Source organism: Capsicum annuum, chromosome 8 (assembly GCF_002878395.1).
Source record: "Capsicum annuum cultivar UCD-10X-F1 chromosome 8, UCD10Xv1.1, whole genome shotgun sequence".
In the NCBI taxonomy this organism is placed as follows: domain Eukaryota; kingdom Viridiplantae; phylum Streptophyta; class Magnoliopsida; order Solanales; family Solanaceae; genus Capsicum; species Capsicum annuum.
In genome coordinates, this window is record NC_061118.1 from 172,660,440 (window position 1) to 172,674,318 (window position 13,879).

Consider the following 13,879-nt stretch of genomic DNA (forward strand, 5'->3'; position numbering starts at 1 on the left):
ACTTGCAGTGCCTCAAGCATATTATTGTGTCTTCTACTTGTCAAAGATTCGAGCTTCGGTACTGTTAAAGATGGTATTTTGTTTAGGATTGCATTTCTCAATTGTTACTTTTGTGGCTAATCTCCAAATTTTGACCTCCCCACCCCCAACAAACCAAGCATGGCCCTTGTATTAATCAGCCAGGCAGCGTTTCTAAAAAAAGACCGTTACGTATAGCAAGAGCTTGTTCAAATAATTGAAAAGAATCTGTACAGTAAGAATAAATGAGGCAAAAAACATGTAAGTAGGTGTAACTCAAAAACTAATCAATATTCTGTATGAGTGTTGCATCTCTCAATGATATCCGCGTCTAAGCGCTGAAAAGAATCCTCCAGATGCCTTCTCCTTGCAGCGATCTGCTTTTTCATGTCCAACCTGATTCACATTTCAAGTGTTACCGAGATAATATAAAGACCGCCAAATGTTTAAAAATGTCTTGGTGCACAGGGACGGACCATGGGAAAATAATGAAAATACAGCAGTATGATAAATGAAGAAGCATGTGTGCAACCCAACCCCGAAACACTTTTAAAATCTGGTCAATGCCAGAGCAGAAAAACACATACCTCTTTTGCTATTTGCTGCAAAATATCAACTATTTCAGAAAAGTCAGGTCTGGATGTTGGGTCTTGCTGCCAGCATGTCTGAAGCAGCTCGGCAAGTTTGGGAGGAGTGTGCTTGGGTATAGTTGGTCGCAAACCCTGGAAGAAGTCAGAAACTTAATACCATACCAGTTCTGCACATCTTTACTATGAGTTTCCACATGCAAGTGACGAGCAAGCGATGCACAATCAACCATTATAGTCGTGTGACCGGACAAATAAAAGAAACATTACCTTCTGGACCACTCCAATAGCAGCTTGCAATGGGGTTAAGTATTCATATGGAAGCTGGGGAAACCAAATCAAGTAAATATAAGTGCAAAACCAAGCATACAAACGACAAGCACGTGCAACAACAACAACAACATACCCAATATATTCCCACCCAGTGGGGTCTGGGGAGGGTAAGTGTACGCAGTCCATACCACTACCTCAATTAAACAACAAGCACGTGCAAGTTAAAAAATTTCCAATCACATATTACCTTTCCTGTCAGTAACTCCCATAGCACAACCCCAAAACTGAATACGTCTGCTTTGTGATCATAGGGCTTGTGTTCTATTACCTTCAAGAAGAAAGATCTGAAATAAGCCAACTAAAAAAAAAACTGATAGGTATTACATAGTTTCAATCTCCTCTAGTTCCAATGATGGAAATATAACAAAACTTATCCTCCATAATAAATTGTGTTATCCTCTCAATTTAAGCATATTTAAGATTAGTTTGTACATATAGGCATACCTCAGGGGCCATCCATCTATAAGTCCCGGTCTCTGCCGTCATGACACCAGTTTGTGCCTTTACCCGGGCAACACCAAAATCAGCCACTTTAATGACCTGAAAAGAGACATTAGGTAAGACATGATGAGCAACTGACTAATTTGGGTTATATTGACCTTGACTAAGCTAACAAAAGATACAACTTAAATATAATTGTTTTCGGGTACCCATTTAAGAAATATAAAGCCGATAAAAAAGGTACACTCGGTAATTTTACACTTAGTCAATCATCACAGAGTGATTCTCTTAGCTGAAAAAGGAACACAATCCACATATTTTCTGAGAAAATTATAGCAAATTGCTGATAAAAAACAAAATCTAATTTTAGCCTCAAAATATTTCAACAACTGATATTAGAATATCATAGTGTGGATGAAGCATAATTACAAGCCAATAAAATAAATCTATGATAGAACCATGCATGCCCAAACACATACTGTACTAAGCCTAGGTACACTGACCAAATTAACTCGAACTAAAAGGGATTTCAAGGTGAAAATAGTTGAAAACTAGAATATAACTGAAAGGTTACAGGCTAAATGAAAAGAGTACAGCCTTAATTTGGCTTGAACTCGAATGTTATTAACTGAATTTCAAGATGAAACTTAATTGAAAATTACGATGTAACAAATGAAAGTGATTTGGACAAAAGGAAGAAATTGCATCCTTAATTCATTTTGCCCACTGTGTCTCCAATGTGGGACTATGTCAGTAGGGAGAAGTGGAATCATTCTACAATCCGTAAAGAGAGTCATATCACTACTTCACATATCTGCTGCGACCACAATGATTCACCTTTAGCAGATCTCTTAAAGGCTGATAATAAAAACTTATGGCAAATGTCCTAAGTAGTGCTTAATCATTTGCACAAAAGAAATAAGAAATCAATATGTACGACCATAGTTAGCTAGACATGATCAAAATAGACTAGCACAGATTGATCAATCATTGATATACCACAGCAACTGAAAGCATTTGGCAATAATACAGCACATAAAGTATACAGTTTTCAGTCTAATTGAAAATATCATCTTACTTCATTTTCATCCATCAGTAGATTGGCAGCCTTCAAATCTCTATGAATAATGTTATTTTGATGCAGGTAGTTCATCCCTTTGGATACATCAATCGCTACTTTAAGCAGAGTAGGCAGTTTAAAACTGCCCTTTTGTTTGTGTAAATAGTCATATACGCTTCCCCCAGACATGTACTCTACAACCAAAAGAAATGTAAAATAAGCAAATAGATATGGGGAAATGGTCTTGCAAACAGTAACAATAGGCGATTTTGAAATAATTCTGCCAGTTGTGTGGTCCTGAATTCGACATTTAATACCCGTAACTATACACAAGTTGGGAGGCCTAGTACAAGCCCCTATGAATTGCACAACGTTCTTGTGACGAACTTTTCTGCAAGTACAAAAGAAACACAGTATCAGAGGAAAGATTTTGACTTAACATGGTGCATAATCTTCTATTTGCCCTGAAAAGTAAAGGATATTGGACAGTGACAATAATACCACAATGTATGAACACAATTTAAGCACAGAGAAATACATCTAAGATAATAGTCATAAGCTTCACAGGGAGGCAATCAAACATACCTCATGATATACACTTCTTGGCCGAACTCCGTCTGCAATTCTGTGTTCAAGCGCTCAGATTTTAGGATTTTGATAGCTACTTCCTGACTGCAGTATGTACCTTTGTATCTGAAACAATTACCTAATTAATTAAGTCCTCCAAGGAAACCAAAATGGTCACAGGAATAATTTAGCTCATAACAAACTCACAGGTCACCATATGAACCAGATGCAATCTTGTATTCAAATTTTAGAAGCTGGTGATCGATTTCCCAGACATCAATGCCATCAAAAGGTATTGTCAAATGGTCAAATTCACATTTGATCAAGTCTTGCTCCTGCTTTACTAGTGATTGTGATGGGCTTGGACATGATTTCTGCATGGAGATACCCTACGATAATGATTTACAAAACTTACAGACAAATGGCAAAATCTTATATTGCTCAGAAAGGAAAGCAAGGAAACGACTTATCCCTTGTAACTATAGAAGTATCATCATTATGAAAACGGCAAGAGATCCACACATAGTACGGATTTTAGTATATTAATCCAGGAGATAGGAACTATAATTCAAAAGTTATCTAAAACATGGATCTATCAATACGGATAACAAGCCATTAGGTAAGGAAAGTCTGCTTATTATGAGCACAAGAATGAGGACAGCATGGGTAACTTCTGAGGCATTAAGTTTGAAACGTAATAGCTGCACGGTTTGACCACACAAATTCTATCGAGCATGATGCAACACTTGATCACCAGGAAAGATTACTTTAGACTGTAGGATCCTAGCAACAGCTTTAAGAAAGTCTAAGGTCACAGAAGTCATTCTGATTGGAGAATGATACTCTATTTTCAAAGAATCAATGCCAAATTCCTATATACAGCAGCTGAATTTAACTATTGAAGAAAAAACGGTATACAGAAATCATGGCAAAATATCAGTGTCATCACATACAACAAAATAACAGGAGAGTACCTTATTTCTCAAGATTTCCTTCTCCAATGCAGTTCGAAGTTGCACAACTTCCTGATAAGAAAGAGAAATAAATGTTCCATTTGGGCACATGAGATCAGAAGGAATAACAGAAAACCCCAACCATGCCCTAGAAACCATGGAAGGTAATAATTGAAACAGAACTTCAAACCATGCATAGATCAATTTTCACTTCCTGATATTACGTACAGAACATAACAGGCATGAATCCTGATCAAAGTAACTTGGTCAGCAAAAATGAGGATATTATGTCAGAGATATACCTCATAGGGCCAACCATCAACAACAAACACATCTAGGGAGTAGCCATCCACAGTGGAAAAAGCATGTGCTTCCTGGATGTTCAGCCCAAGCTCAGCTAGTAATGAAGTTAACTGTCACATTCAAAGGTTCACCATCATCTCAGAGTTCTTCTACATGAGATGTAAACTAATACAAAGAACTATTTGTTTTCTATCAGTACACAATCCTTTCTCGCTGCACAACCTAACAATGCCAAGAAGGCAGAAATTTTATAAATTCTAGTGCGCAATCAAATATCATTATTTCTGCTTTACTTGCGCATACCAGATCATGCAACATTTTGAAATCTGTAGTAAGATAAGAGTTGTCTGTTTCATGAAACAAAAACACACAACGCCTTGCCCTTCATAAATCAAGGTCCCTGAATTATATCTCTACATAAAGAATTAAAAACTATACATGTTCACAGGCCAACAATTGGTTTCAATAATAAATAGTCCTTTTTTATGTCAAATCCAATGCTTACTGTATCCAACGTCTACCAACAAATAGAATTCATTTCTATTAAGCACATAATCTACTGAATAAATTAAGCGCATCAATTACCTGGCTGAGAAGCTTCGGCTTGTCATCCGTTGAGAATGTTATTTCATGCATGGGCCTGCATAGTTATTTAAATTTTACGCTTCATACTCATCAAAGCAGCATGTAGAAAGAAAAGGGAAACAAGTGAAAGTACTCGATGAATTTTGAAACCAAATTTGTGAATAAGTGGGTACTTGGACAACACATTATTGACAAGAGATACATAGATTTTGGCTTAAATTGGATAGTTTTTGTCAAGTAGTGTTATATTATAGGCTTTCTCTCCGTGTTACCTTAAAGGCAGTACTGGGTGCTATATAGGATAAATGTAGTTGCATAAACTACGTGTGAAATCTTTACCGTGAAATATTTGCACAAGGAGGAGCATCATCATCCTCATCTTGAACTTCAGATTTGATAAGTTCACAAGCAAGGGCTTCGAGATTAGGAGAAGAACCAAAGGCAGGAGGAGGATGGACGCTACATATCAAAAGGGAAGTAACTATTTAGCATAAGTTCATGAAAACTAAGAATTCAAAATTATACTGAAGGAGACTTGAACAATGGAAAAATGCCTCAATTAATCAGTAGGTAGTCAAAAAAGTATAATCACCTTCTGCTAACTTCCTTATTTGCAGAGCTAGAATAAACAGAATCTGTTGAGTTTTCATCGGAAGCGGGAGCAACCTGCGTGATGCCAAGTTCGATTCAATCCAAAAGTAGCATAAACTGGGATTAATTAGATACTGAACAAGCAACTATAAAAACAAAATACGAATAACCAACATAACATGGAGATGTGTTGCCCCAGTGAACTACTTAAGAGTGAAAGAACATCTAATACACCCTCTTTAAACAAAAGGACATGTTTTAAAATTTACACCATATCAAATGCAAAAGTAACTATAAGGTGTTATCTGCAAGCTTGTAGAACCTCAATCTCCACGGGCTTACCTGCACCAACCGGACTTCAAAGGCAGGTCTATTAGCTGGATCGTGTGCAAGATGTAGTAATCGCTTGTGTGTGAGTACATCTTCTGCCCTTTCAACATTCACATCTACTGCATACCTTAAAGGCAAAAAAAAAAATTTGAAAAAAGAAATCAATTTTAACTGTGGCACTAAGATTCAGCATTTCGCCACTTGGTGCATCTAAAAGCAAAGCCCACAAATTCATATATATATGTACAAGGAATGCGAAGAGTTAAAAAATCTGTTTAATTATCAAAACCTTTTGGTTCGAAACGAAACCGTAAGTGATATTGTCAACTTGTAAATAAAACGTGATAAATATGATAAGAAGATTGAAACTAACAAACAAATCCCTCAAATCTCCTAAAAACACAACAAATGCGAATGAAAAAGTGCACTCAATATTCAAATAAACAGGATCATAATTCATAATGTTCCAAAATAATATCATCGTATATAAAAGAAGCCGTATAAAACGTAAATGATGAAGGGAGAAATGAGAATGGTAAAAAGTTATACCGAGTAGGAAGGCGATTGAAATGAGCCCAAAGTTGATCATCAAAGCCAGGTTGTAAAGCCTCGTCGTTGTTAAATTCTTGCTTAAGCCTACGAAGAACCTCATGGTAAACCTCCAATTTTTTTCTCTGATAACGACCACTACTTGTATTAGTCACCGAATCCACCACTCTACTTCCACAGCTCTCGTTATTCTCTACCGCCATTTCAACAACTCTCTATTTCACTATTAACCGGTGCTGCAGTTTACGTAAAGTGAATCTTCCTCATCATGGAAACCAAAATTCTACTTTTATGAATGAATATGAATATATATTCAGGTTAGGTACTAATATTTATTCGCATGAAAATCAAAGATGCATGCTTGTTCCATTGGTCATATCGTTTTTTTTTTTTTCCTCCCTAGTCCCTAGCTATGAATGAATGAATCCAATGTATCATGTATGTATTGTTTTGTTTTTGGTGGCCCACTTTTTGACCCGGGGGGCGGTGAGGGGTTTTGATTGTAACCGCGGCGCATGTACAGTCAAGTTGACGTGGATTTGCTTTATCTTCACCTTTTTTGCGTTTTAATTACCTTCATTATGTATATATAATCTTTACTTGAGAATTCTCAGCTTTGCCAATACTCCTCGTGATTAAGCCCACCAAATATATCTCAATTAAACTTTCTTTTCAATTAATGCGAATATATCTCATCAAATATAAAGTTTTAAAATTTTAAAAACAAAGATGTATGGCTATAATTACATTATATTAATTATAAAATAACAGGTTAAAAATTATTATAAAAGTGTTGTAGTGTTTTTTTTGTGACAAAAAAAAAAGTATAGATTATGGATATTCGTTGGGAATATTAGCTGGGCCATTAAGCCGAAGCTGACCTCAAGAATAGCGAATGAGCATTCCACACAAATTAAACGGGATCGGCGGATCCACGTTGCAATAGGGCGAGTGTATCTACTCGATGAACAGTACATAACTAAGTAGGTGAACTTTAACTAAAAGTGTAGTAGTACTAAATTTACACATATAATTATGGGTTGTGTGGAAAGTAATGTAGAACTTGTTTATACAATGAAAAAATAAATCAAATGATTTTGATTTTTGTAAAGTAATGTGAATATTGAATAATAGTGTTGGGACTATTTCATCCTTAATCAGAGGTCTCAGGTTCGAGCCCTGAGTATAGAGAAAATTCTGTTGAGAGCATAATCCCAGAATGGACCGTGCAATGCACGATCCGAATTAGTCGGAGTTCCAATGCGGATATCAAATACCGGGTTGGGAAATAAAAAATAAATAAAAAATGTTGGAGCTTCCTTTTGCTCGTGAACTTTCAGGTCGAAAACGAACCAGTCGTATTTAGGTTCATAGGAAATATATGAAATGCAGATATGAGAAAGCGAAGGATCCTTAATAATCATTTGCAAATTGTTGTTCTACTTTGACAATGTAATACAATAATTTTTTTGCACTGTTTCATAATTTATACCGGAGTCATCAAAACGTGCAAATATATATGCTAAAAAATTCAGTGTATTTTTGCAAAATAGAGCAAGCTTACAGCTTTAATAGATTGTCACTGATCAACTTTCATCACGAATTCTATGTGCCGAACAATTGGCATTCCAATTTTTCAAGCTAAGTAAATTTAAGCCTTTAGATCCAATTAATTAATTGCAATAAGACGTACTAACCCCCCTCCTAAGTTCTATTTATTTCAGTGGGCATATATATAATTGACTTCCAAAAACAAAGTACCCAAAAATTGTAACTTTAATTGTTGACTTTTGGCTTAAAGGAGAATGGTACACCATTAGTTAGGTGGTTATAATGAAATTAATATTAAGCATTTATTTTCCTGAATGAGGGATTATTGCCTTTGATATCCATGCATGCACCTACCTCCAAGATTATTTTAATTACGCAAGTACTCTTGTTTTTTCTTTTTCTTTTTTTTTTTTCTAATTTTCTTATTTGGGTTTAATTTGGCTCTCCACCATAAACATATCACTTTTTTAAATATCAAATTTCTTATTTCAGACATTCCAGCGTGATTTGTTAAAAGTTTAAAATCCTCCATTAACGAAAAAAAGAGTCTTAAAATATTATCCACCTTTTTGAACTTCTTTTACATCTTTTGAAAAATCAAGTGCAAAAAGTTATTCGAGACAAAATGATAAAAGAAAACAATGACTCGATACTATGAGATTTAGTTTGTGTTCAACTTGCAATTTTTGTTTTCTATAAAATATAAAGGAGCAATGATATGTGTAGTCTTTAGGATTAATTAATCATATATCATCATGAGAATTGAGATGTATATATGTATTATGATTAGAATAATCCAGAACCCCATGCCAATAAATTAGTGGCCGACCTGATTGCTTAACTCTAGATGCGCATAAACAAACGGAATAAACCCTAATTATAGATAACCAAATGAAAAATTCTAGTAAGTACCAATGAAACTAGTACAAAGTACCCCATATAATTATTCACTTGAGAAGTACTTGTACTTTCTCACACTTCTACAATTTTAAATTCAGGATAAATTTATCGTATTATTAACAAGTATCTAAATTATATTAATTAGTTTAATTTATCCGTCTGTCATGGCATGCAGTTATGTAATATTTAATTAAATGTAAATCGTGACAAACAATAAAGTTTTGACTTTTACCACTTAGTTGAACAAGTGTAAATCAGATATATTGAAATTTACTCGTTAGATCTCGAACACATTATGTATGCTATATATTTCCCATGTAAGAAGTAAAGTTTAAACTTTTGTGAATAAATATATTATATGTATGTTAGCTCGTCTCACAATCCCAATCATGGGAAAGAAATCTAGCACCATGTTATTTACCATTTCTTTATTGTTCCTCAAGACAGGTGGTTCAACAAGAAAATGAAGCTGAAGGAGTAGTTGAAAGTGATCATGTTGTTTGGGTATTATAAATAAAAAGATAGCCAAACTTTCTCTATCATTACTGATTACAAAATACTGAGAAAATTTTGGCATAAAATTCTACCTCCCATATTGAAACTTGACAGGAGCAAAATATGATAAGTACTTTGCAATCAACCAAGTGTCTAACCAAAGTAAACTAGTAAAGTTACATCAGAAACAAGTCAGTTATATACAGACTTTACAAAAAAAAAAAAAAAAAAACTTAGACCACAAAATATTCCAAATTGTCAGATGTTGAAATGCGCTTCCTTATTTCTTTATCAAAAGTGTCGAGAACCATGAAAATGAAAAAGAAAATCCTAGCAAGAAGTCTGAATTAGTTTGGTCAATATGTCTTAATTCGTCGAATTTTAATATAATAAAATAATTGTACAAAACACATATAAATCGAAATGTAACTTGACTTTGGAAGGTTTAAAAATAGGTTCGTAATCGTTGGTTCGGGCTGATCTCTGACGAAGCTGGGAGCACGCTTCACGTGGATAGGTGAATGGCAATACATGGACAACATATAAGTTTATTAGAGGAGCACGTGAATGAATGAGGATAAACACGTGGCTACTTCCTCCGTCCATTATTATTTATTCATATTTATATTTTTAAAACAATTCAAATATTTATAACAAAAGCAAAATAAAATAAATACTCAATTATCACTTATTTTTAATATAGCGAACGAATAAAAATGATATTGCGACCTTTGAGAGTTGCGAAAGGTCATTTAGTAGTGTGTGTGTGTATGCATAAGCGGAGAGCAGTAGCCGGGCGAGATAGCGGCTTCCCCAAGTAAAGAGTAGTTCGGGTCAATTATTATTATTATTATTATAAATTTCCTTTTCCATATGCTTACGTGGAACATCGTCACAGATATATATATATATTCACGAGGTCTAATTATGGGCAACAAGAAATTCAAAATAATTTCCATTCAAGTGGACTTGATGTTTTTCCAACGTGCTTTCAATTACTTGGCTACCCCACATTTTAATACATACAATTTCTCTGTAGCTGACAAGTACATATAATGTGGTAGATTAAAAAAAATAAAATATTATTTTGTATTTATATTTCGAGGTTAATGTACAGAGTTGAGCAAAGAAATTGTCATCTTTAATTAATTGAAGTTGTTTGAGTTTATATTATGTAATAATCAGATAATTACGTTCTATTTTGAAAGGGATAAGTCAAGAATTATTCTTATGAATCGATAAAGATTATATCTTAGTAGACTTATTGAATCTTCTTAAAGATTATATACCACAAAATAATTGTATCTCTAAATATTTTTTTAAATATATTTTTTTTAATTATAGGGTGTGTTTGGTATGATGGAGAATATTTTTCATGGAAAATGTTTTCCTAAAAAATAAGTTGGTTTTCTATTTATTTTTTCATGTTTGGATGGTGAGTGGAAAATATTTTTCGAAAAATATTTTATGATGTTAGGTTGATGAGAAAAATATTTTTTAATGTTTGATTAGTGAGTGAAAAATATTTTTTTAGAAAATATTACCAACTGTTAACTAGTATATCAGTGTCTCTAGCAATTCAACAATTTGTAAGAACTACTTTAAGCATAACAAATAATATTAATATCGAATACTAAAGTATTACAATAACTAAATTTAAGAAACTATTAATTAACAAATATAGGATACACTTTTCAACATTTTGTTAGGACAATCTCAAGATATTACAAGCAATAGAAATATAACAGGACGGCAAGCTTATTCAATCTTGTGAAACAAGTTACATTGATGACAAAATAAAATATGCAATTATAGCAAAAGTAACGTAAATAAGTCTTCATCTATGCATATGAAAGTAACAATACATGATTCAACGAACATTGGAAAAGGAAAAAATTCGGGCTTCACAATGAAATATTGAAACAAAACACAATAAAAAATATTTTCGAGTAATGTAAATTTTTAAGAAATGTGAATTTTTTGAGTCATGTGAATATGAGTTTTGTTGGGGTGGGGAAGACATTTGTCATTTTTCCTCAAATAGAGAAAAATGAGTTATCTTGAAAAATATTTTTTCTATATTTTACTACAACCAAACAAGAAAAAATAGAAAAATATTTTCCATCGTACCAAACACACTCATAATGTATGATATTTTAACTAACACAATGTATAGGTTTGAGTTGTAAAAAAACAAACAGGAAACAAGGACCACATTTCATATCCTCAGATAGTACACTATTCTCCACATTTTTTGTTTCATTTTTCTTTTTGGGCTGTCATATTATTGTTGTCCACAACGAACTATTTCACAAGATTTTTGGAAACTCACACGACCAATAAATTATTAGTTTCATATTCTTTTGACAATCTTGAAAATATTATATTATTATCATAAGAAAGGAAGGGGGGCAAGAAGAAAATTTTGGAAAGGGAAAATTTTCCAATAATTAATTGTAGGGGTCACATGTCTCTTGCTCTTTCTATTATATGGTCCCTCTTAATTCAATTGGTTTGATTGATTTTGCCTATTATATAGTATCAAATCAATGAATGAAAATAAGTCATAAGGTGAGACACACAATCAGATTTTGGATAACTTCGTTCCACCTTGAAAATTTTGATCTAATCTTTCAAGTAAATAAATCATAAATAATAAAGACCAAGATATTTTTTTAAAAAAAAACACATTTGCACCAAGTATGTTCTCATTTAGGGGTCGTTTGGTAGAGTGTATTGAAACGTTAATGCATCCATTAGTTTAATGTATATTAGTAGTACCTTATTTGGTATATCTTTTTACTCTATGTATAACTAATGCAAGCATTAGTTATACACTGTATTGTGTATTGAGATGTATATTATTAATACCTTAAAATCCATGGTATTAGTAATGCAATGGATCTAATGCATGCATTAACAGGCTTAAAGACCCTATTACCCCTCAAAAAAATTTCCGCATCCTTTTCCAACATATATATTGAGGGTATTATGTAAAAAAAAATTAAAATTTTTATAAATTATGTAAATTCATTTTTTTTTAATACATCGAACCAAATACTGCATAAGAAAAATACAAGCATAACTAATGCAAGCATAACTAATACAAACATTACTAATACACTATATTTTGCATTATTCTTATACACTCTACCAAACAACTCCTTAGTTTACTCATCCCACTCAAACACATGGGAAGATTATATATCAAATATTAAAAGGAAAAAAGGAAATGTCTTTTGAAAAGATTAGGGGTAGCAGGCTGAAGCAAAAGTTAAATAATTGCTTGTCCATCTAGTTTTCTCCCTTTAATTTTTAAATCAAATATACCTTTTTCCTTTTGATACGTAAATGGATAAATAAGTATAAATAAATGCAATAGATAACTTTTTAAAAAATAAAAGCCAACGTTACTATGAGTAGTTATTTTCATTTAGTGATAAAACCAACGTAACAATGCATAGTCACTTTTATTACGTGCACAATTATGTCCTGAAATATTAGGGAATGTGCTTCCCTCAACTAACTCTACTTTTATGATGCGAATTTGAATTAGTTAAAATTTAATAAGTATTTGATGTCGGATGAGAAATTAAAGAAAAATATCTTGTCTCGACATCCTGGATATAATAAGAAGGATGGAGAGTGAGACCATGTCTATGTTAAGTTCATTGAATCTAGACAAGTTTCGTAAGTTCAGTGAATTTAGCCATGATTCCTAAAACTATCACTTGATTTACAATTATTCACATTGTTATAAACTTAGACCAATTAATTAATACTACTATACTACCAGTGGACAAAGGAAAATACTGCTTATAAATATCTCTTTATATACAAGAGTGTCAGAGATTATGTGAGACTTTTTTTTATTGTATAAATTAGTGGATTCAAATTTTATATTTTTTGATCTATAAACTTTAGGTCCACCAATTTGTGACTAGAAGAAAAGTCTCACACAACTTATGTTAGTTGCATGAGGTACAATTAAAAAATATCATCAGTTACGTATGTTAATTAATATTCGATATGTTTTTTTTTTTTAAAAAAAAAAAGGACAGCAACAATCAGTTTGATGCATATATAGTTCTTTTTATAAAAAAAATCAAAGTAAAATATTGATGCTAAAAAAATGGATGTACTAGGAGTACTTATTTTGTAATGTTCGTATGACAAATATTCAGAGACCAAGTAGAGTCAACGAATAGTGAGTATTTGTCTTTTTCTCCTAATCTGGATATGTAGCTGTTTCTCCCAAGCTAATTCATTAGTGGGATAATATAGAAAAATGGAATTGAAATTAATTATAGTTTAAAAATAATACTGAGATATCTGCATTTTCTTTATTTTAGATTATCTGGAACCACGATCTGCACAAATCAAATAATTAAATAGAGTTGGTACATTATGAGATGTCAATGGACTTGTTGTCGAAGTGGCGGTTTCAGGAGTTAAAATTTATGGGTTTTTCATAGTAGATAAAAATAAAAAGGAGATTTGAATCCATAATCAAGAGATCAATAAAATTTTTACAAGTTCTTCTACTCCACTAAACCAACAATACATTTTGTTTATGAGTTTCTAGCCTATAATTTTTATATATTTACCAATTTTCT

At 32.7% G+C, this 13,879-nt stretch overlaps 1 protein-coding gene across 2 annotated transcripts; it reads right to left on the reverse strand.

Annotated features, from left to right (window-relative positions):
• Positions 1 to 211: 211 nt before the first annotated feature.
• LOC107840600 (serine/threonine-protein kinase STY46) lies at positions 212 to 6,779 on the reverse strand. Of its 2 annotated transcripts, none has more exons than XM_016684511.2 (16): positions 6,318 to 6,779; positions 5,781 to 5,895; positions 5,440 to 5,513; positions 5,187 to 5,306; positions 4,848 to 4,902; positions 4,262 to 4,372; positions 3,981 to 4,031; positions 3,214 to 3,380; positions 3,025 to 3,132; positions 2,757 to 2,830; positions 2,458 to 2,633; positions 1,383 to 1,478; positions 1,126 to 1,206; positions 876 to 929; positions 606 to 740; positions 212 to 414 (listed from the first exon to the last, which is right to left on the reverse strand). In XM_016684511.2, the coding sequence occupies exons 1-16, from the start codon at positions 6,518 to 6,520 to the stop codon at positions 334 to 336; spliced, it is 1,701 nt and encodes a 566-aa protein (XP_016539997.1). In that variant the 5' UTR covers positions 6,521 to 6,779; the 3' UTR covers positions 212 to 333. The 2 variants fall into 2 exon arrangements, with proteins under 2 accessions (XP_016539997.1, XP_016539996.1); XM_016684510.2 differs by having other exon boundaries at positions 3,214 to 3,395; positions 6,318 to 6,749.
• Positions 6,780 to 13,879: the final 7,100 nt, after the last annotated feature.